Source organism: Toxorhynchites rutilus, chromosome 3 (genome assembly GCF_029784135.1).
Source record: "Toxorhynchites rutilus septentrionalis strain SRP chromosome 3, ASM2978413v1, whole genome shotgun sequence".
NCBI classification, from domain to species: domain Eukaryota; kingdom Metazoa; phylum Arthropoda; class Insecta; order Diptera; family Culicidae; genus Toxorhynchites; species Toxorhynchites rutilus.
The window spans coordinates 276892934-276914264 of NC_073746.1; the positions used below are offsets into that span (position 1 = coordinate 276892934).

A 21331-nucleotide genomic window follows, 5' to 3' on the forward strand; every position below is an offset into this window, starting at 1 on the left:
ACAACCTCGGGCATCTCATCACTCTGATTAGAAACTCATTCACCATTCCATACTCGGATCGTAGGAACGGAGAGGTCGGCCATCACAGCACACAAACCCTAGAATGTATGCTCCATTGATTCCAGTCAACTGAGCAGCAGCTGTTGAATAAGTAAATAGCCTGAAGCCATTCGGCACTCTCGTCACAGCAGCAAATGGAGGAGCTTGAGCGCTCTGCAGAAGAAATGAGTGAGAACACGGGTATCGTTTCTTGTTGTTGTCCCGTCTGAGGTCACCCCCTCCGCCTCATATCCATAGATCCGAGTACAAGTATACCGTTGGCTAAAATTTAATTACACGACGAATTTCACGAAAATTTTCCCTGCCCATCGATCGTAAGTTTGTTTGCTAAGTGCGGAGGGCGTGAAATTTTGCACAATTTTATGAGAATCCCACCAAAGGGAGGAAGAGTTCGCGTTCAGCTATTAGTGAAAATGATAGGGAATGGTTCAATGATATCGAGCAAAATCAATTTCTGAACAAAATATTTGTGTACACTCGCTGCCGTCATTAAACCGAATAGAATCTCTTATAGCTCATACAATTTCTGATCCGGTATTATTTACCGACAGAATGATCAACTAATCTGCAAACCTCAAAATACGATACCATTAACCCAATTCCGGTACCTGCAACACCTCTATTCTCTTCTAAAGGGCACCTTCACTTCCAAGGATCGATTTTCGCATAATAATAATATGGATCAAGTGCAGCAGCAGCTGCCGTAATATAGTGGTTTTCAACCGCTCGCGGTCTGTGCGGCACACAAAATGAGGGTGACTGTCACAAACGGCGAAAACACCCATAAACGACGAAACACATAATCACTCGTGGATCTACTTCAACTCTGCGTACTCGTGATGTGGGCGCATGAATAATTTTCTTCAACCGTACATTAATTGCCGCCAGCTTTACCCAACCCAGGAAAGCCCCCCTCTGTTCTTCTCACCATCGATTCCGTGCACTCGACATTATCACTTTAAACGATAAGCGCGCTCTTCCATGGGGCGATACGTTGACGAAAAAGGTTCACACATTAAGGCCACTCGTCGTATAGCGTGCGCCACAGACGACCACTTGATGCCAAAAATAGAAGGTGTCACCCCCCTCGTCACGATGGAAGTGGAAATTGACGCTTCGATATCTGTCTTTCTAAGTAACTTTGGTTTCGACCGTCGTATGTATTCCACGTTGGCATGCGAGAGCTATGACCTTGGCGCTTAATAGTTGCGGCTGGCTGGCAAGTATTTCCCTACCGAGTACGAGGTGATTAACTCCCATCTTTTGACTTGTATTTTACATACCCAGCCGGTAATTAGCATCGGTTATGAACTAGCTTCAAGTAAATATATCACGACTATCGAAATCAGCGAAAAAAGGCATAGTCGACATGTGTTCTTCCGAAACTTTCATGAGCTGGTGATTAGAACTGGTGCCATGAAACCCTACTAATTGTCCTGAGGTACGTTCAATCGAAAGATATTGGTCCCTGATGAAGCGGAAGCTTCCTGGACACATTGCATTGCAATTTTGATTGCAATATTGTTTGTGATCATATATTTAAATATTAAACTTTTGTTTTATATCTTGTATCATTTTAATTAACACTGGATTTTCGTTATGCATGTCTACATGATTTTCGAAAGCCTTGCATAGTTTTGTTCTGGTTACACTTCTTATTTTGTATTCAGAAAACAACCGTTCAACGGTTGCTGAGAAACGCGGCAGAATCAAAATTGTTGTGATAATTTTTATTGTCATACCTTTTTTGGGGTAAAATTTTACCCCAGAAGATAGACACATTATTCCTGATTTCATTTACAGTAAAGCCCGTAAAATTCAGGATTTGGATCTCCCTCAATTCATTATCTACACCCTGAATATCAGTTGAATCGCAAATATTTGTAAGACTTCGTAGAAGGGTTAAATGCGCCTTCTAGAACGAACGAATGACAATACAAGAAAGGCAAATAAGTGGGGGAAACAACATACCGTAAATCTGCGTTCTTATAACATATAGATAGTTAAAGATAGAGAAAGACGATAAACATCATAAAAATCCACGACGTAGAGTAAAGCCGAGTAGAATTCTCATAATTGGAGAAAAGAATACAATTTTGGGGAATAAAAACATGAAAATGACGAAAAATAAAAAAGCAGGATAAAACTGTAAAAAATCATTGGCTGTCTTTCCAGGGCCACTTTCTACTAAAGATTTACTTCAAAAGTTTCGAAGCTTGTTAGAATAATATTCGATATAATAAAAAGTGAATTGAATATAATATTTCCGTGGTCCTACGTCGAACAATGCAGTAAAGTCTGCTTCATTTAATATTGGAACACAAACAATTGCGTGTAGTTCAGTCATTTATTAACGAATTCATAATTTGTTTTTCATACAAATGTAGCATTTTCTTTACTCTTTCATAAAAAAAAATTAAAAAAATTATTCATTGCTGTTTCGAAGAAATTCTCGTACTTTTCCCGTAATACGGCACATTAGGCGGCGCACACCCTTTTCGTCCACCGTTTTGGCGATTTGATTCCACCAGTTCTTCATTTGAGTCATGTTCCTAACAAGTTTTCATTTTGCCTTAAGCCTCCGCTTCGTGATTGCCCAGTATTTCTCTATCGGCCGGAACTGGGGGCAGTTTGGGGGGGGGGGGGGGGTTGAGGTCCTTCGGTATTACGCTGACCCCGTTCGTTGCGTACCATTCCATAACCGTTTTGCTGTAATGGCAGCTTGCGAGGTCCGGCCAAAACATTACTGGACGGTCGTGGGCACGAATAAACGGCAGAATCCGTTTCTGTAGGCACTCTTTTTTGTAGACTTCTGATGTCATTGTCTTGTCAGTGAGAAAGACTTTGGTTTTCTGTCCACAACTGCATATCCCCTGCCAAATCATGTACTTGCGGGCGAATTTATCCGCAAACACGAACATAAATTTTGCAGGTACATCCCCCCGAGCCGTCGCCAAATAAAATTTTTGACCTGGGATTTGCCCAAAGTCCGCCTTCACGTAGGTCTCATCGTCCATCAGAATACATCCGTCGAACTTGGTCAGCACTTGGTCGTACAGCTTTCGAGCACGGATTCTGGCCACATTGTTCTGCTTCAGCGTCCGATTTGGCTGTTTGCTGGCTCGGAATGACCTTATTCCTTCCCGGAGACGAAGTCGTCGCACCGTACTGTGAGCGGCCTGGAACTTATTGGCCAAATCGCGGTCTGAAAGATTGGGATTCCTCTTGACGGCCTTGATGACTTTCCCACGCAGTTTCCGGTCGACAGTTCCACTCCGACGCTTCGAATGCGGCTTCCGAGCCGTCGTCAATGTTTCCTTGTACTGCTTGATAACACGCCATACGGTATTTCTGGGCATTTTAAGCTGTTTAGCTAGCTTAGATGCCGACAACAATGGATTTTCAAGAAAACTGTGCACAATTTTATCTCTCCGTTCGGCTTCCATGGCGGTTGTTTACAAAATGCTATCGTTTGGTGTTATGACATAAATACATGGTGAAAGGTAATGAATTTCCCGACACGTGGGTGAAAAAAGTTTCCAAATCCGTCCACTAGGAGCGCCACAATGAGCAAAAGAATTTGTTCCAATATTAAATGAAGCAGACTTTAGTGACATCACCGCTGTACGGTTTCTCGAAATATTGCAAAGCTTTGATACTTCTTTGCTAGCTAAACGAAGTGGTATGATAATTACTTTTTTCGAAAGATAAAAGATGTACGAGTGATATTTGTTACTTATTGACCAAAAACTTGTTCAATAGCCTAAAAACTGCTTTGTAAGAAAACTATTGAAATAACAAACATATATAAATATGTGTACCTGATTAAAAATCGAGTCAGTCATCAGTCATGATTGATCAACAATTGATGATGTATGTCGTCGGCTGGCAGTAAAACACTACAAAAAAGAGGGTCGTTCAAAAAATAAGTTTCAGTGCCTCAGAAATCGCGGAAAAATAAAGTTAGGACAAAAAACAAGGTGATTTTCGTAATCTACGTTTTATTTTCCTTTTTTTTACATAATCCGCCGATCGCTTGTTTCATCACCGTATTATTGTGAAGTTTTGGACCGATTAGGAACCGCGATTAAGAACAAAAGGCCAGGTTAATTGACGAAAGGAGTGTTCCTCATCCACGATAATGCGCGGCCCCATTCTGCTCGCGTAACTCAAGAGCAATTGAAAAAATTCAAATGAACTGTGTTCGAGCATCCTCCTTACTCCCCAGACCTCGCCCTAGCTACTATAACTTATTCCCGGTGATGAAACAGGCGTTCGGCGGTCAACGATTCGATAACAATGAAGAAATTCGTGACGCAGTTACATCGTACTTCAAAAAGTTGGACGCTACGCACTTCACGCTCGGAATAGAAAAACTCGTGCCACGCTATGAAAAATGCTTCGAACGTTACGGCGCTTATGTAGAACAATAGAAAATAAAACGTAGATTACGAAAATCACCCTGTTTTTTGTCCTAACTTTATTTTTCCGCGATTTCTGAGACACTGAAACTTATTTTTTGAACGACCCTCGTATAGTGCTCACTCTGATCAACCTCAAAATCTATTTTACTACCCTGATGAACGTACATGTAACATTTTTCGGCTCAGAATGTGCACGGAGTAAGCATAGTGCAGGGCGGACGCGAAGAAACAAACCAAGAGGGGAATGTTAAAAAGGATGTACCGCGTCAGTTTATATACAACCAGGTTGAGAGTGTTCGTGTATGATAAAATCACACGTACGCATTGTTGATTTTATGCGCTGTGAAGACTATCTGACGTAGTTGTTAACATCCGTACCTCTCACGCTAAATACCACGAGTTCAAATATCATTCCCGACATTCTTCCATTGGAAGAATAGTGCCGTGTCGTGGTAGGAATGACGAACCAGCCAAAGGCTGAAAGTCCACCAAAACTTTCTATTAAAGAGTTATTTTGAAAATTTCGATGCATTTTAAAATGAAAAATTCTATATATTTTGGCCAATGAGAGCTTGTGTAAGTTAAGGAGTGTGTTCGGACTCACTGGTGATAATGATGGTGGTTTGTGTTCAAACTTTCTCAGTTCATTCGCCTCTAGCCTTGAAAAAGGCCAATTTGCAAAACTAAACTAAATTCTCGGCCTTGAGAAAGGCCATTTCAAAAGCATCTAGCGATGCTTTTGAAATGGCCTTTCTCAAGGCCGCTGCCACCAGGTCTCTAAACAGATGACTGAATCGGTGACTCATTGATGACTTATCGAACATTGTTTCCGTATTAAAAGTGGTGTCAAAGTGCAGCGCATTTCAAGCCGGATGTGAGGAAACAAAAATTCCAGCAGTGAGAGCTGTGTTCTTAGGTGGAAAACTGAAGGTGAAAATTTATTCCGCACCGGTTGCTGTCGCAACCGCCACTAATTCGCCGCCAATTAAGCATGAATCGAACCCCGAAACCGTCCTGTTCTATTCCTTTCTTCACTTTTTCCACATTTTTATTCATTGCCAATGTAAGCTCAGCACTACACAGTTTGTTTTGGGTTTGTTTTGAGAATACCTTCTGAAACAAGCAACTTGGTATACCCAAACTAGCGTTGGTAGAAAAGTTGTCACCCTTGGCAGAAAATATGGCTTTTATTGTGTTAAATCATTAAATAGTCCTCGAAAAAAGAATATCGGAAATTAGTAAGAATCTGATTATATCTTTGCGAATAGATATAAAAACAGAACCGTCTAAAAAAGTTCTGATAAAAAAATATGATCTTTTTTCACTCGATTTTGCGCTACCATTGCCATTGGTAACGATTGCGGATTATGAATCACCAGAAAATAGCAGGAATTGTCCACATATATTCGAATGGTGCCAAAAACAGTGTTTTCCTGGAAACGTATTTCTAGAAAACATACGAGATCCATGCCAATGTTCCGTTGATTCACAAGGTACAATTTTAAATAAGCATATGTTATAGGATCCACAGCAACATAAGTGGTGTTTAGAAAAATCGATAAACACTGCGGGCGACGACGAGAGACCTCGGACAGATACATTCCGAAATTGCACATAGTGTTATCTGTCGGTACACTGTTTCTCTCTCGCCACCTTCTGCACACACAACGCAAAACACGAGAATACAAACCAGGGTTTATTTTTAAAACAAGTCTATTATCATATTAGGAGGCTCGAGCGGCCACTCTGCTTTCCGTTGTAGCCTCTTGCTTGTTTGGCGTCTACTTCACTCGCGCTGGAAGTCCCTTTTTATGTGATGATGCCGTTACGTGCATTGTGTTGTTTGTTCAACCGAAAAAGACCTGCCTGAGGGGGCGGCCACTACAATGTCGTGTGTGTGTTTTGTTGTGGAGAAAATAATGGTGCTACCTAATGAAGCTCCCGAAGCCTCCATTTTACGTTTTTGTATCATGAAAAATTAATCTAATTTGCGACGTCCTCGTTTTAGAGATTGTCGCACAATTTATATCTATTTTTTTTCTTTTCGACGAAAATGTACAAGAGTTTGAAGTAAACAATTACTATTATGGCCCAATTTCCGCTCGCAGAAATGGTACGCAGATTATTAATGTTTTTCGGTGGATCTTCCGCTGTAAGCGCAGACTAATTACACAAGCGTACTAATCTTTGCCAGTGGGAAACGCGTCTCAAACGGGACAGATTGTGAGGATTATTGGGAGGAAATGAAAATTCATACCTGTCAAGAAATGTGGTGGCGTATTGGATATTGCTTGAAGAGTTCCACAAATACTGTGCATTATAAGACGGAAAATGTTTTGCAATATATTTTACACAACACAGAGAAAATGTTGTGTAATACCCGCCGGAAAAATTGCCGTTCCGTGTATGTTGTCATTATACGAAGCGAACACATATGATCATCCACCACTATCATCATCGTATTCAACATACCCTACAGTTCATCATCAATTCCGAGTTGTGGCGTGCATATGTGTACTTTAAACATTACCGGCTCAAGACTTCATTCATACAGGCGAACCTTTTTTTGTGCGGGGGATAGGGACCGCACAAAAAAATTGTGCAAAACTTCACCAGTAGCTTTAAAAAATCGTGTTCGGTATACAATTTGAAAAAAAAAATTTTTTACGGTAGATGGGGGACCGCATAAAAAAAGTTTCCCCCAAAAAAATAACTCAAATCCACGCCGTTCACCGTTCGATTTCCTATTGTTTTCCTGCTCTGCGATGGGACAGTTTGCTTTTTCGGTTGCGCGTGACTGTTTGTGTTTTTAGTTGCATGTCGAAACTTGTTGCTGTTAGGCATCATGTCATGCGCAAATCATTCCCATTTTTCCATCAAATGCTCTAATTTGATGGAAAAATGGGAATGATTTGAGAAGACGCAAATATGCTTCTGTTCACATACCGCACAAAAAAAACCGCACAAGCACAGAAAACCGCTCGAAAAAAATCGCACAAAAAACCGCACAAAACAGGTTTTCCTGTACGTAAAATGCCACATGTGCTGTGCGGTTGTGGTCGACGCCCTGCCGTCGCTCGAAGATATGATTGAAAAAGATGATTGAGTCCCGAAAATTGGTGTTATATCCATTCGAGTTTGAAATTTCACCATCTCTGTCCGCCGGTTCTCTAATTCAACCCTAGGTATAGCAAGCTCAATTGGGCCACGGTCAGGTTCATTGGTGGGACAACCACTTATCTCATCGCTCACGGCAACAAGTCGCGCTATTATCTTGTGAATTTTAAAGATTTAAAGATGTAAACATACGAGTATAATGTAGCGGCGCCGGTGCACGGTGCAAGGAGAGGGGTAATAAGTACTTGGCAAAAAATAATCTAATCTAACAATTTTTCTAGTATGACGCGTTCGAGACAGATAAACAGGAAGGTAGCCGCTACAAACATGCGCCAATTTTCCAATTGCTGCCTAAATTGGCGACGTGAGGCGAATCTTTTGTTTGTGGGATCTTCTGTTCGTTTTTTCATAACTTCTTTTTGGGTTGTGCATCAATGGAGGTGGAAGGGAGGTGTTCGAAAACTATTGAGCATGTTTTATAAAGAATTCAGAACTCGAATCTCTGATGCGGAATTTATATTCCTGATTAATACAAATGTTATAAATACCGTAGGCCTAATGCAAATTCGAATGCTAGAAAGCATTGATAATTGAAATCATACACTTTCAATATGTTTGCTGTGCATGACTCATGGTTATTTTTCCCAAAAGACGTATGTAGAAATGAATAATTAATCAACGAAAATTCCTTATTGTATCGAAATGGTGTTTGAGGGAAAAATTGGCGCTGATTTGTGCGATTGTTAGTGGAGTTCTGGTCTAGATGGGCAGAAAACTTGATGTTCCGCAAGGTTTCATCCAAACTTCCCAAATCGGGACGAACGTCAGCACAGTATTGCCAAAACAATACGTTGACGCAATAAAACATCTTTGACCGTATCGACGCATGTGAATCGCTGCTGAATCGCAACAAAATCGACCCGTTTCTGAAGCGGATGGTGACTGGCGATGAAAAGTGGGTCACTTACGACAACGTGAAGCGCAAACGGTCGTGGTCGAAGCCCGCTGAAGCGGCTCAGACGGGTGCCAAGCCCTCATTAACGGCCAGGAAGGTTCTGCTGTGTGTTTGGTGGGATTGTCAAGGAATAATCTATTGTGAGCTGCTTCCCTATGGCCAAACGCTCAATTCGGACCTGTACTGCCAACAACTGGACCGCTTGAAGGTAGCATTCATGAAGAAGAGGCCACCTTTGATAAACAGAGGCCGCATTGTCTTCCATCAGGACAACGCCACGCCACACACTTCTTTGGTGACGCGCCAGAAGCTCCGGGAGCTCGGATGGGAGGTTCTTTTGCATCCGCCGTATAGTCCGGACCTGTTTTTGTCCATGGCGAACGAGCTAGGTAGTCAGAAGTTAGCCACAAAAGAGGCCTGTGAAAATTGGCTATCCGAGTTGTTGCCAATAAGGAAGCGAGCTTCTATAACAGGGGTATTATGAAATTGGCATCTCGTTGGGAACAAGTCATCGAACAAAACGGCGCATATTTGACTTAAAACAGATGATTGTAACTAATTTTATGAACAAATGAAAATTCAAAAAAAAACCGCAGGACTTTTTTGACAGCCTAATATATTCCTGTTAGACGTTATCCTACCTTGAAAACAATCGCTAAGAGTGAAAAAAATGAAACAAATGTAACGTGCAATATTAAAAAAAAACTGAAAAAAGTTCCAAAGTTCCATTCAACCAAAGCGAACCATAAACCAACAATATGGTATCGGACGATAGTGATCGTATTCTCCAAGAAGGCAGATTTGAATCTTTAACAGATTTTTGTGTTTCGGTCAGCTCCGGGAGTCAGATGTCGTCGGGACCTGGTAAGTAAGACAGCCTAAAGGATGCCATGAAGTGTAGAAGCGCTGATCTGCATTTTTTTAAATTGTGCTCAACCAAAACGAACCAAGTGTAATACATTCCTCAATCAATTTATTTTCATTTATTAAGATATTATTTTGTCAAAAACAGCATAAGTGTGTCAATATATATATACCATTCATGAAATTAGTCAAGAGCCGTTAAAAATACTAATGTGTTGTGTAATGATATTATGTTAATAGCTAGCATGTACTTGATTCGCTCTGGCTGCAAAGAGAACGATGTTTTGCATGTCTAGCAGCAACATCATTTTGTTTTTCCATATTTCTAATGATTCTGAATCAGAAATTGACGAAGATGTGTGCTTACAGCATGAAAGGGAGGATATGTTTGACATCCTGTGTGTAACACGTGAGCGGTAAAAAAGGATAGATTTGATACGACACAGTCAATTAGTGGGAGCCAAAACTTCAAATTGAAATATCTCAAAATGATGTTTTTGGCGATCGATTCGTTTTGGCAGAACCCCGACCAAATATTGTTTGTACCGCGCAATGCTCTCAAAAAATGTGTACGAATACATTTCAGTGGACATTGAAGCAGTACTGTGTCTCACAACTCAAAAAAATGTTTTCTTTATATTGAATTCTAAAAACAAATCACACATGAGAAATGTGTACGAACACACTTAAATAAAAATTAGAACAAGAGGGTCTCAAAATTTAAAAAAATCTAAATCTCTAAATACCAAAATATATAAAATATGTTTTTACCGTGCAATGGTCTAAACACGTACAAACGCATTTAAATTGAATTAAACTAAAGCCGGTTTCAAAAATTTTGTTTTTAAATCAAAATTTTTAAACACCATACAAAATACATATTCTGATACATATTTTTGAATCTCGAAATATCAAAATATATTCAAAATACCAAAAAATACATCGTAGCTTTTGCACCGCGCTTACCGCGTAGTGGTAAGTGTTTATTTCAAACGAATTCAATTTTTTCAATCAATTCTCACTCCCGACATTCTTCCAAAAATGGAAGTAAAAGTGACGAACCAGCAGAAAAGTGTTGAAAGTCACTATAATAAAGAAAAAAAAAAGTTTTTGAGTTATATTTTTTTTGTGAAAAAAACCAAGAAACATTTTTTGGTTCTTTTAAATTCTTTTTTGAATATTTCAGTAAGCAAAGCTGCTTAAAAGACCCATGTATTCACACCCACATCGTTTCACTGCTATCTGAGATGGTGCTGCCAAAGGCCAGTCGAGTTGGCATGAAATTCGTCATATACAACAGTTCCATGAGAAAAAAAACAAGTTTCTACCAAAAAGTTTTCCCTTATTTTTCCTATTTTATTTATTACTTTTTGAAAAATAAATGAGATATGTATTTTTCATAATTATTTACACTTATTTTTCCGTTTTTGTGATATATATTTTTCCCATCTTTATGCTGATTTGGACAAATACATTTTAAAAGCCGATTTTCGATAATAGATCTTTGCGAGAAATATCAAAATGTCTACTTTTAGACTAAAATTTTAAAATTTATTGTTTAAAAAATTTTCAGGAGTCAAGATTTTTCTCGATTTTTGGATTACATAATGCATCAAAAACACAGGAACATATGTTTTTCCCTCATTGAGATAGATTTTTATTAATAAATATTGAGTCTTATGTTTTATCGCATAAAATACTTCTCAACAACATAAAAAAATGGGGGGTCTCCGTAGCCACATTGGTTGCGCGTTCGCTTAGTAAGCGATCGATCGTGAGTTCAAAACTCAGGGCCCTCATTAACCATATTTGTGTTGTTACAGAATAACTACGTCCACGCAACAATCATCAGCGATGGAGATCGATCCACGGTCGAAATAAGATCGATTCATCCATACAACTGCTCTGCTCTGCAAGACACATCGGGTTGCTGTTCTATAAATAACTCAACAATGACCAAACAACTATCTCCGCTATCCGGTCTAACTGGATAGTGAAAGAACAGAAGGAAAACTCTTACGCCTAAATGGCTACTGGGTAAATGTGTACCATATGCCGTGCAATGGTATAGAAGGGAATACTCTAACGCAGAAAAATGGCAACTGTGTAATGTGCTAATTATAGATATGATAAACAATGTGACATGTACACGATTAAAATTCGGCTCTGTTACAGCTAAAATGCTAATGAGCCTAAGATAAACAAAAGGGATAAAAAAGAAAAAAATAACATAAAAAACATACCTTCTTGAAATTATGATATGATATGTAGAAAAAATAAATCAGCTTTTCAAAACGTGAAAACCAATTTTTATGGCAAATATTATTCAGCTACTTCGAATAAGATAACCTGGAAATATTAGAAGAACATCTAGCAAAAAAACATATTTTCACAAAAAATAATGTTCTTTGTTGTAATAACGTGAATACATTTTTTATATGGCATTGCGACAAATGATGAGTAATAATGTGTATCGCCTTCTTATTGTGCAATCAATTTTGATGAAGAACATCGTTGCAGAAGATTTCTGTATTCAAATTTTAAAATAAACTCATGTTTCATATAACAAGCAGACTCAGTGTTCTCAATCTAGATCCCAGATCTTTTTTTTGCAAGGTTATATTTATTCCTCAACATAGTTTCCATCGTGGCCAACACACTTGGTATAGCGAGTTTGCAACATTTCGATTACCTTTTTGTAGTACGAAACGTCTAAGTCTTTGAAATATGCTTCAGTGCCACTCTGCAGACTGCCTATTGGACTCAGGAGTGTGGTAATGGATCCACGTTTCATTCGTTGTCACAAAACGTCGAAAGAAATCCACTCGATTACGCGTTCAAAACGAGTCAATGCACTTGTTTTACGATTACGATTTCACGGTCCATTTTAAATTCACTAAACTACCGATAAACTGTTGTTCTCGAACGAGCAGAAGTGGAATAACATTTCGTCAACCATTGCATTGATTGTTCAGGAGTTTTTCCTATCAAAAAAACAATGTTTGATCAAAATACGATATTCCTTCTTTTTCCTTTTTTTTATACGAATGCTCAGGTAGTGACACTTATACAACTGTAGTTTGTGAACAAATAAACGAAATGTCATGAAACTTCACACATTAGCTAGTGACAGATGAGTCTTTCGAAATGAATCTTGTTTATTTTTTAGTGGGGCCATCTGTTGAAAAATCTCGGGTTTTTTAGCTCTGTAGTACATCAAGTCCTCTGAAAAGACACTCATATCTCATATCTAGTTTAATTTTGTTTCTATTGTACTACTTGCACACAAACGACTGCTTTGTCGCAGGTATCAGTTCTCGTTCTGTGATCAAGGAACGAATATGTGCTGAACCGAGATTTTCTGATTAAATCAAGAATCAACATATTGAAGTAGTTCTAATCCCAATTGTTTCTGTATCATTGAACCATATATGATTACGCCTTCCAAGAATCTTAATTTCGTTTGACTGCTCGGCCAAAACACTTGTGAAAAGTTTGTGCGATACACAAATCAATACACATAGATTTGTTTCTGCTTATTGCTTCGAAAACCACAGTGAAAAAAAATGGAAACAAAACATTCCGAAAGTAGTACGATTAGTTTGTTTGTGTGGGTGTAACAAGCCAAAGAGGTAAACAGTAAATCGTGAGAAAGAACAAGGTCAGAGAGGTAGAGAGAAAATAAAAATATAAAAATTCTAAACAAATAATGAATGATAGTAGTTTTGTTGGTGGTGCTGGTGGTGATGATGGAAGGGAAAATATTTTCATTTGAGGTAAGTGGGGAAGAGAGAAACGAAACTACTTACTAATTGTATTGCTATCATGAGTACTGTCTTCAGCGAGAATCGCCTGCCGCACAGATCGAACAGATCTTCTAACGAAGGACCGAGTAATTCCATAACTAGTGCATTGTATTTGCCACAGGGACCGAAGTAGTACACCTCCGGTATACCTTCTGCTGGGTATTGAATGTCGGTGGAGATTTGTTGATGGAGATTTTTGCAGCGTTTGGTATTGCATGTGTTTCAACGTTTTCAAATACAGAGAGTCAAGGGGAAAGAAGAAAATGAATAATCGGTGAAATAAAAATAATGAACGGTTAACAGGGTAAGAAATTTATTTCAAAAAGTTTGCGGAAAAATTGCGCTTTCTCTCGATTGTAAGAAGAAATGCGATCATACACTAACAAGGTTCTGACTGAAACGAGCAATTATGTTTTTCTCGTGCGACGGATCGTTAATCGTTACTTTCTCAGGTGATGGATTGGTATCACGAACAAGGACAGGCGAAAACAACATCTCTTCCTGATTGATGATAAAATATTGCACCAGAATAGTTCATGGGAGCATACAAATGTAATGAAATAAATAAAGAACGGAGACGGAAACGATTATTCACAAGGGCCACCTGATATTAGATACAGTACGTGAGGGGCGAGAAACATATGTTGATCTAATTTGCGAGGGAGGGGTAACTGCAGGAAATTGCAGAATATGTGGGCTAATAGAATGAAAAATAGCCCATTTAGACCCCAATCCCTGCGTGGCCTTGGCCGCTGACCTTTGTGGTAACACGTGTGGTGGTGGTGATTGTGACGGTTGGGGAACAGGATAGCTAGCTAGCAAACTACTTAAGGACAATTTATCAGTGGTCTCTCCGCTCGGCTGAATTGCGGCTTTTCTCTGAGAAGTAGGAAAGATGATAACAATTTAATATCAGTATCATTTTTTTTTCTTGCTGGCTATTGTTTTTATCTATTTACCACTGACTGTAAGTACGGGTCGGCTTACAAACCAAGGCTTTGTTTTGTAGTGATTTTTTGTTTGTTTGTTCATAAAGAGCTGCTTTTCAACTGTCGTCTGGCGTGGAGAGTGGAGAGTGAAAATTAGAAAAAAAACAGTTGCTTCTCTCTGCTAATGAAAGGATTTTTAGTCAAGCGAAAGATGTGTGTTGTTGTGAGGAAAACGGGGAAAATTAACCTAGGATATAACGAAAGGAATACAAACAAAAGATAGAAGTGAGATGTCTGAGTATCTACATGGAATGGTTTTCTGGCATTTATTTCTGACGGTGTCTTGATTTTGCTTAGAATGAAAACAATAAATAAACAATGGAAACAAATGGGATCACTACTTCAATTGCTGATTACTTAATTGGCTAGCTTTTTGACGTCAAGATGGCACTGATCTGAGCGCGCCATCAGCGCCATCTCTTACCGAATTTTCCGGATCAATGGATATCACATTGCTGTGTTAGCACCATTATGTTACGATACAAGAGGAAAAGTAAACGACACGTTTGGTTGTTGCAAAATTTCGGAATCTAGCGCATCTACTCTTCGAGACACACACATACACACACATACGCATGGAAACCAGTTGGGAAAACTAGGTGGGAAGTCATCCACATAACCGTTTTGTTCATTTTCATTTACATTGGTGATGCAAAACGAAACTCTTGAATTCTCATATTTTGGGTCCGCGGAAACTGACTAGTGCTGGTCATACACTACAAATTACAGAAACATAACTAATATATTACTTCGCTCACGCGATTGGTTAGTGTACGAAAGAATATTTGGAAGCAGTCATTTAGAATGAAGCATAAGATGGAAAGGTAAACAGTTGAATCAGATAAAACCAGAGATTTTGTACTTCTCCAGTTGATTTGTGGAACAAAGCATTAGCTACCATCAACAATGATTAACGCACACTCACACGACACACAAGATAAAATGAAACAATACAACTGATTTGCTTTGATGGACATCCACTAGTGAGGTAATGGTAGTGAACGTATTTACAGAGAATTATGATGTTCATTAATTTTTAACAACTACAAAAACGAACAATGTACGGAACACTACGGGAAAATAATAATATAACAATTACATCTACAACGAAATGTTGAACAGAACAAAAGAAAACATAAACGAAGCGCAAGACAAAGTAATCAACAACAAAAATGTAAAAAAGATAGCACACAAAATAAAGAAAATAGAACAAAAAATCCAAACAAAAAAGGAAGGTGAAAGTATAGAGCTAATAGTAGAGGGTGTTTGCCGACCCGTGACTTACTAGTTGCTTAGCTATCATCAGTACAGTCTTGAGTGAGAATTTCCTTCCACATAACGTAAAAAGGTCTTCTAACGATGGTCCCAATAGTTCTAGTACCATTGCATTGTAACGGCCACCACACGTACCTAGGTGATACACACGGGGAATCCCCTCGGGAGGGGATTGTGTATCTGTAAGGGGGAGAGAAAGATGTGAAACAGAGAACACGAACGTGATGCTTGGTGGTGGGGAGGGGGAAGCAAGGCCTGCATTCCGTACGATGGGTTTCCCTTGCTTTTCACGTTTTTGCAGCGTACACGTTTATTCCTTACAGGCAAAAGGAACCCAATTAACATATGATGGCATTTCACAACTTACTTACGTTTCGCTAGAGAAGATACAACGAATAGTTGAGCAATAAGCAGTTCCGAGTTCAAACACATTCGGTGTATTTAATCCATAAGAAAAAACAAAAGCTCGTAACAAGAGAAAACTCCGAAATACTTATCACGCAACGCAAAATTGAATACTCCGAAGACTACTTTGCTCTAAACACAAAACAATATATCGCAAGACTAACGCGTTCGCTCAAATCGAGGTTCCTAGTCAAAACAGAATGTGAAAAGCGAAATTTTCAAAACTTTATCCTCGAACAAAATATAGCTCCAAACTGATAGGAAAAGGAAAAAAACAGGATGTTTTTCTCCAGCTAGTGTAGACACGGTCAAATAGTAGGTTCAAGTCGCTTACCATGGGATCCTAACAATTTGTAAAACCTATACTCTAAGTGCAGCTGTGGTGCTTTTGATTTCATTGGCTCCATTTTTATTGCTACGTGTTCATTGTTGTACAGGTTTTTCCCTGGAAGTAGACAAGAGAAAACGAAATTGATTAGAAGTGAAACTGGTGAATGGCAAGCATGAGTAAAATAAAACCAACAATAAATGAAGTTCGCAATATAAGTCAGAAAATATTTTCTCCAGCCGATTACTTCTGAGGGAATGGTGCTGTACCCAACCCAGTGTTGAAAATTTCGGTCCGATCGTACTTTCTTCGTTCTGCGAACTTCATTAAACAAACACTAAAAAGTAATGAAAATCAGATTTCTGATTTTGAATTTGATTTCAATTTGCAGATTTCCAAATACCAATTCAGACTTCAAATTTAAGTTTTATATTTGAGAACAATCTTGGACCTAGGAAACGACCACATTGTTTATGTAGGATTACAAAATCATTTTATTCAATTCGCACGTTTATCGCTTCGGTTATTATTCTAGAATGCATTTTAACATTTTAATATTAGCCTTTCAGCTAAAAGATTCGTTGGCTGTGAAAAGGTGGTTTTGTGGAAACTGCTAAAGATAGTTGATTCATGATTCTTTCATACCCTCACGAGAACAATACACACGCTGGCCATCTATATGTGTGAGGAGGCGCGATCTGGCGTAGCGGTAACATCCATACCTCTCACGCAGAGATCACGAGTTCAATTCTCACTCCCGACATTCTTCCAAAAATGGAAATAAAAAGTGACGAACCAGCCGAAATGTATTGAAAATCACTATAATAAAGAAAGAAAAAAATCTATATGTGTCGCAGTTTGTTTGCTTATTTCAATGTACGCACTGCGCTGAGTACGCATCACGAGTGTTGGAAAAAGCCATAGAGCAATTCCATGCCAAATCGGCCGGCCGCTAACCCGACCCTCTCCTATTTTTTAAAATTTGGTACTTATGATGGAAACTATCTCAATTCACAATTTTCATTGTAATATGACCAATTTAAATTACGACTGATTTCTGATCTTTCAAAAAAACGTAACCCAAAAAAAAATCCAGATGTTTAATTGAAATATGATGTTTGACAAAGTTGCAGAAAAATCATTAAAAAAATAACATTTTTAATACATTGTTAAAAAATCTTAGTCAAAAATTAAATTTAATATTAAAAACTTTTATAGCTCAAGACAAGATTGTAAAATCTATTGCTAGAGTTTTTCACCAATAAGGACCAAGACTTCTATGATAGAGAGACATCATGGAGCTACCTTTAGAATGGCAACAGATTATACAACAAAACGATACATATTCGACCCAAATCGGACTATACGAAGCATATTAAAAATAGTTTTGAATTGCACCCAAAAATGAAGGATTACTTTTTCCCCAAACTAATACGTGAACAGTCGACCGAATCGATGATTTGTCGAATATATAAGGGCAATAAACTAAATTTCACGATAAATTCCTTAAATACGATGCACACAAAACTATGGTCGAATGACTACCGAGAGCGATTTCTGTTTTATCTATATTTTGACATGCGACAGCTTTGCTGAAGTACAGGGTACAATTTTACATTTTTACATTTTCACATTCGACTAGAAATATACTACACTTAAAGGGTGTGTCACATCAAATTGCATCACGGAAAAAACGCTGTAGAAATTTAATTTTTAGGAATTATATCTTCAGCTTTCGCTTTAAAATCAGATAAGAGTGTATAGATCACGTTGTCCATGCTTCACTTTCAATTTTTGGTAAATTTGGAAAAATGTCGTCGAACGAAAAAGAGCGTCGTGAATTAATCCTGCGCACTCATTTCGAGAATCCGGAGTTGTCACATCGGGACATCGGTAAGATGCTGGGAATCGTCCAATCCACGGTCAGCAGAGTACTAAAACGATACTTCGAGAACCTAACCATCGACCGGAAGGTGAAGAACGGCAAAAATGGATGCTCCGTCAGTGAAAAAGATCACAAGCGCGTAGTTAAGCAGTTTAGACGTGATCCGAGAAGTTCGGTCCGGGATGTCGCTAATAAGCTGAATTTGTCAAGTTCATTCGTCCAGCGGACCAAGCAGCGGGAGGGCCTGCGTACATACAAGGTTCAGAAGGCTCCTAACCGCGACGAAAGGCAAAACATGGTGGGGAAGACGCGAGCCCGGAAGCTGTACACCGAACAGCCCGGACGACGAAACCTACGTCAAAGCGGACTTTCGTCAGCTGCCGGGCCTGTTGTTCTTCTCCGCAGAGGACAAATTCAGCGTTCCGGAGGAGATTCGCAAGCAGAAACTATCCAAGTTTGCCAAAAAGTACATGGTGTGGCAAGCGATCTGCTCTTGCGGAAAGCGGAGCGCCCCCTTCGTGATGACCGGCACGGTAAACGGGCAGGTTTACCTTAAGGAGTGCCTGCAGAAGCGCTTACTACCACAATTGAAGCAGCACGAGGGCCCGACCATCTTCTGGCCAGATCTCGCTTCGTGCCACTATTCAAAGGACGTGTTGGAGTGGTACGAAGCCAACGGGGTCACCTTCGTGCCAAAGGAAATGAACCCGCCCAACGCGCCGGAGCTTCGCCCAATAGAGAAATATTGGGCGATTAGGAAGCAGGCCCTCCGGAAGAACCCAAAAGTTGTCAAATCGGAGGCGGACTTCAAGAGAAAATGGATTTCTGTTCAAAAAAAACTACAACCTGACGTTGTACAGAACCTTATGGACGGGGTAGAGAGGAAGGTACGAGCATACGGGCTTGGGCTCGAAGTATGAATAAAAAGAAAATGCCAAAAGTTGTTTAATAGTTTTTATTTTACTGTCTAAAATTTTCAAAAGGATCGGTCTACTGGGCGAATTTCTACAGCGTTTTTTCCGTGATGCAATTTGATGTGACACACCCTTTTAGACGCCACTTTTCACCCAGAAATATGTCGCCAATTTGTGTTTGACCATATGTCGAAATTTGTGTCTTTATTGCCCCAATGCATGTAATACATCTCTTCTTCTAGACACACACTGCAGCCACAGGCGATTCTATATATTCTGTTTTTCAATCATACCCCACCAAACGGTATGAAAACCAAACATTTCATCGATCCGCCGCTGTCGTTCGGACGCGAGCTGGATGACTGATGAATCGTGAATCTTCTTTCTTCTGGTTGATGGAGTTAGTAACTGATCGCTTTGTAACGAGATCAACTGTTTTTATTCATACTAGCTCACAGGAGGTTTGTGACACAATGTTTTACCGATTCTTCAATAGAAAAAAAACTCAATACTCTAAGTGCTTAAAGATATGCAGATTGATATCCGAATTAAGACTTGCAAAGCTCAGAATACAGGTTCAAAATCATGATTCAATCTGCGATCCAGATCAAATTTAGAATTTTACCTTCGAAAAGTTCGTGTCAATATTTTGGAAAAAAAAAACAAAAACATCATTTCTATAGATAAATATCCCGTTTATTTAATTATTTATTCAAACAGTTTGAAAACTGGCCAAGCCAAATTCTGCGAAAAATCGTTGGTTAATTTTGCACCGCTGCCTTCAATTCGTCCAATTGCGAGCTTATTTGTTTAAAGCTTATAATATATATTTCTTTCCACAGAGCATAACTTTTTTCGGCGAAGACCGGCTTAGCGATCTATGTAATGTTTTTCGACCAAATAGTGTGGAATCCGTACATCGTAGCAATTTACGTAACCAAGCTCCACCGTAAGCCATGAACAATGGTTTAGATATATGTAGTAAATCTGTTTATTCACATGTCGTGTACCGAGTATTTTCTTGATCAGCGTCGTTTCGATTTTGTGGTCATCTGTGGCGACACGAACTTTCCCGACAACCCAATAATAATACTTACACTCATCATTTACTCGTCGCGATAATATAATTATGTACAGAAAAAGTATCGAAGGTAGGGGTGATGATAACGATCTTCCGGTGGGGGTCAACATAAATTCAACTTCAAATTCCACGTGGCGCAACCGCTCTCAACGACTCGGGGGGAAAATGGATGGCGTGATGATGTATTGGTAAAATTGAGAAAAGAAGGAGCCTCGGCTTTTTTAATGGTCCTTTTTTAAGGTGGGGTGAGTGCCAGCTGCCAAACCAATACGACAACGGTGTGGGAACGTGGAAAAGTGGAAATTCAAATTAGTCGATTACGCGATATATATAATTCTATTTGGTTGACTTGTCCGGCTTCTGTTTGTTTCTACGGGGAAGGCGAACGGAACCATAATTTCGGGTGTGCTTCTGTTTCAATCGGCCGATTTTCGGTCTCCAGAAAAATGTGATATTATTGATTTGCTTCTCTTTTTGGTGCCAGCTTTGGGCATATTCTTTATCACGAATAAGTGACATTGGAATTATGCACTATCCCATAGCATTCCGATATTCAAATACTGTCAGTGGCATATATTACATCACTCGCATAACAGGCAGCTGCTCTCCTGCGGCATCACTTTATCTACTCCCGCGTACAATAAATCATCGCCAATAGAGCGCACCGCACAGCAAGGATACTGGAAATATGTTATGTGTCCCCAAGTGGATCTAGATCATAAACTGATGGAGTCGGCTGAATCATCTTCGAATGTTTATGACTCCAACAGGCGGGCGATCCACAGCAAAGCAGCGTTCTACATTCCAATTGATGAAACGGATGATGATGGGTGCACATGTCGATGAACGAGGTTATGACCGTTTATCGAACTGTCCTTTCTTCAACTTCCCAAATAACCGAAGATTATCGTCACTCACATTAATTGAATTCTGCATCGACACAGAAATAGATGAACGGGAATGGTTTTAAAACTACGTCAAGCATCAGTAAATGGCGAATGTGAATATTTCAATTGTGTTCTTTTTTCGCTTACTTCTCTCTATCTCACTCATCATACTAAAAGCTATTGCTATGGGAATTAACACAAATAATTCATTGCAATTAGGAGTTGAGAGGCAGCGATGGGTGCGCAGTTTGGGGCAGCAATTAGCATTCACGTGCCAAATGTCCATCCTTGGCGAAAATCTCGCAAACAACGTGCGCCAAGAAAAATGTGCAAAGTTTTTC

At 39.2% G+C, this 21331-nt stretch overlaps 1 protein-coding gene across 4 annotated transcripts in view; it reads right to left on the minus strand.

Annotated features, from left to right (window-relative positions):
- Positions 1–21331, minus strand: part of LOC129776053 (casein kinase I) — a 102066-nt gene that overhangs the window by 60334 nt on the left and 20401 nt on the right. For 3 of the 4 annotated variants that reach the window (XM_055781434.1, XM_055781433.1, XM_055781431.1), the window contains exons 3-4: positions 16230–16340; positions 15501–15670 (exon numbers count right to left, since the gene is read on the minus strand). In XM_055781434.1, coding sequence (XP_055637409.1) covers positions 15501–15670; positions 16230–16340 — 281 coding nt within the window. Of the gene's footprint in view, positions 1–13229; positions 13379–15500; positions 15671–16229; positions 16341–21331 lie in introns of all 4 variants that reach the window. The other variant, XM_055781435.1, reaches the window with a different exon arrangement.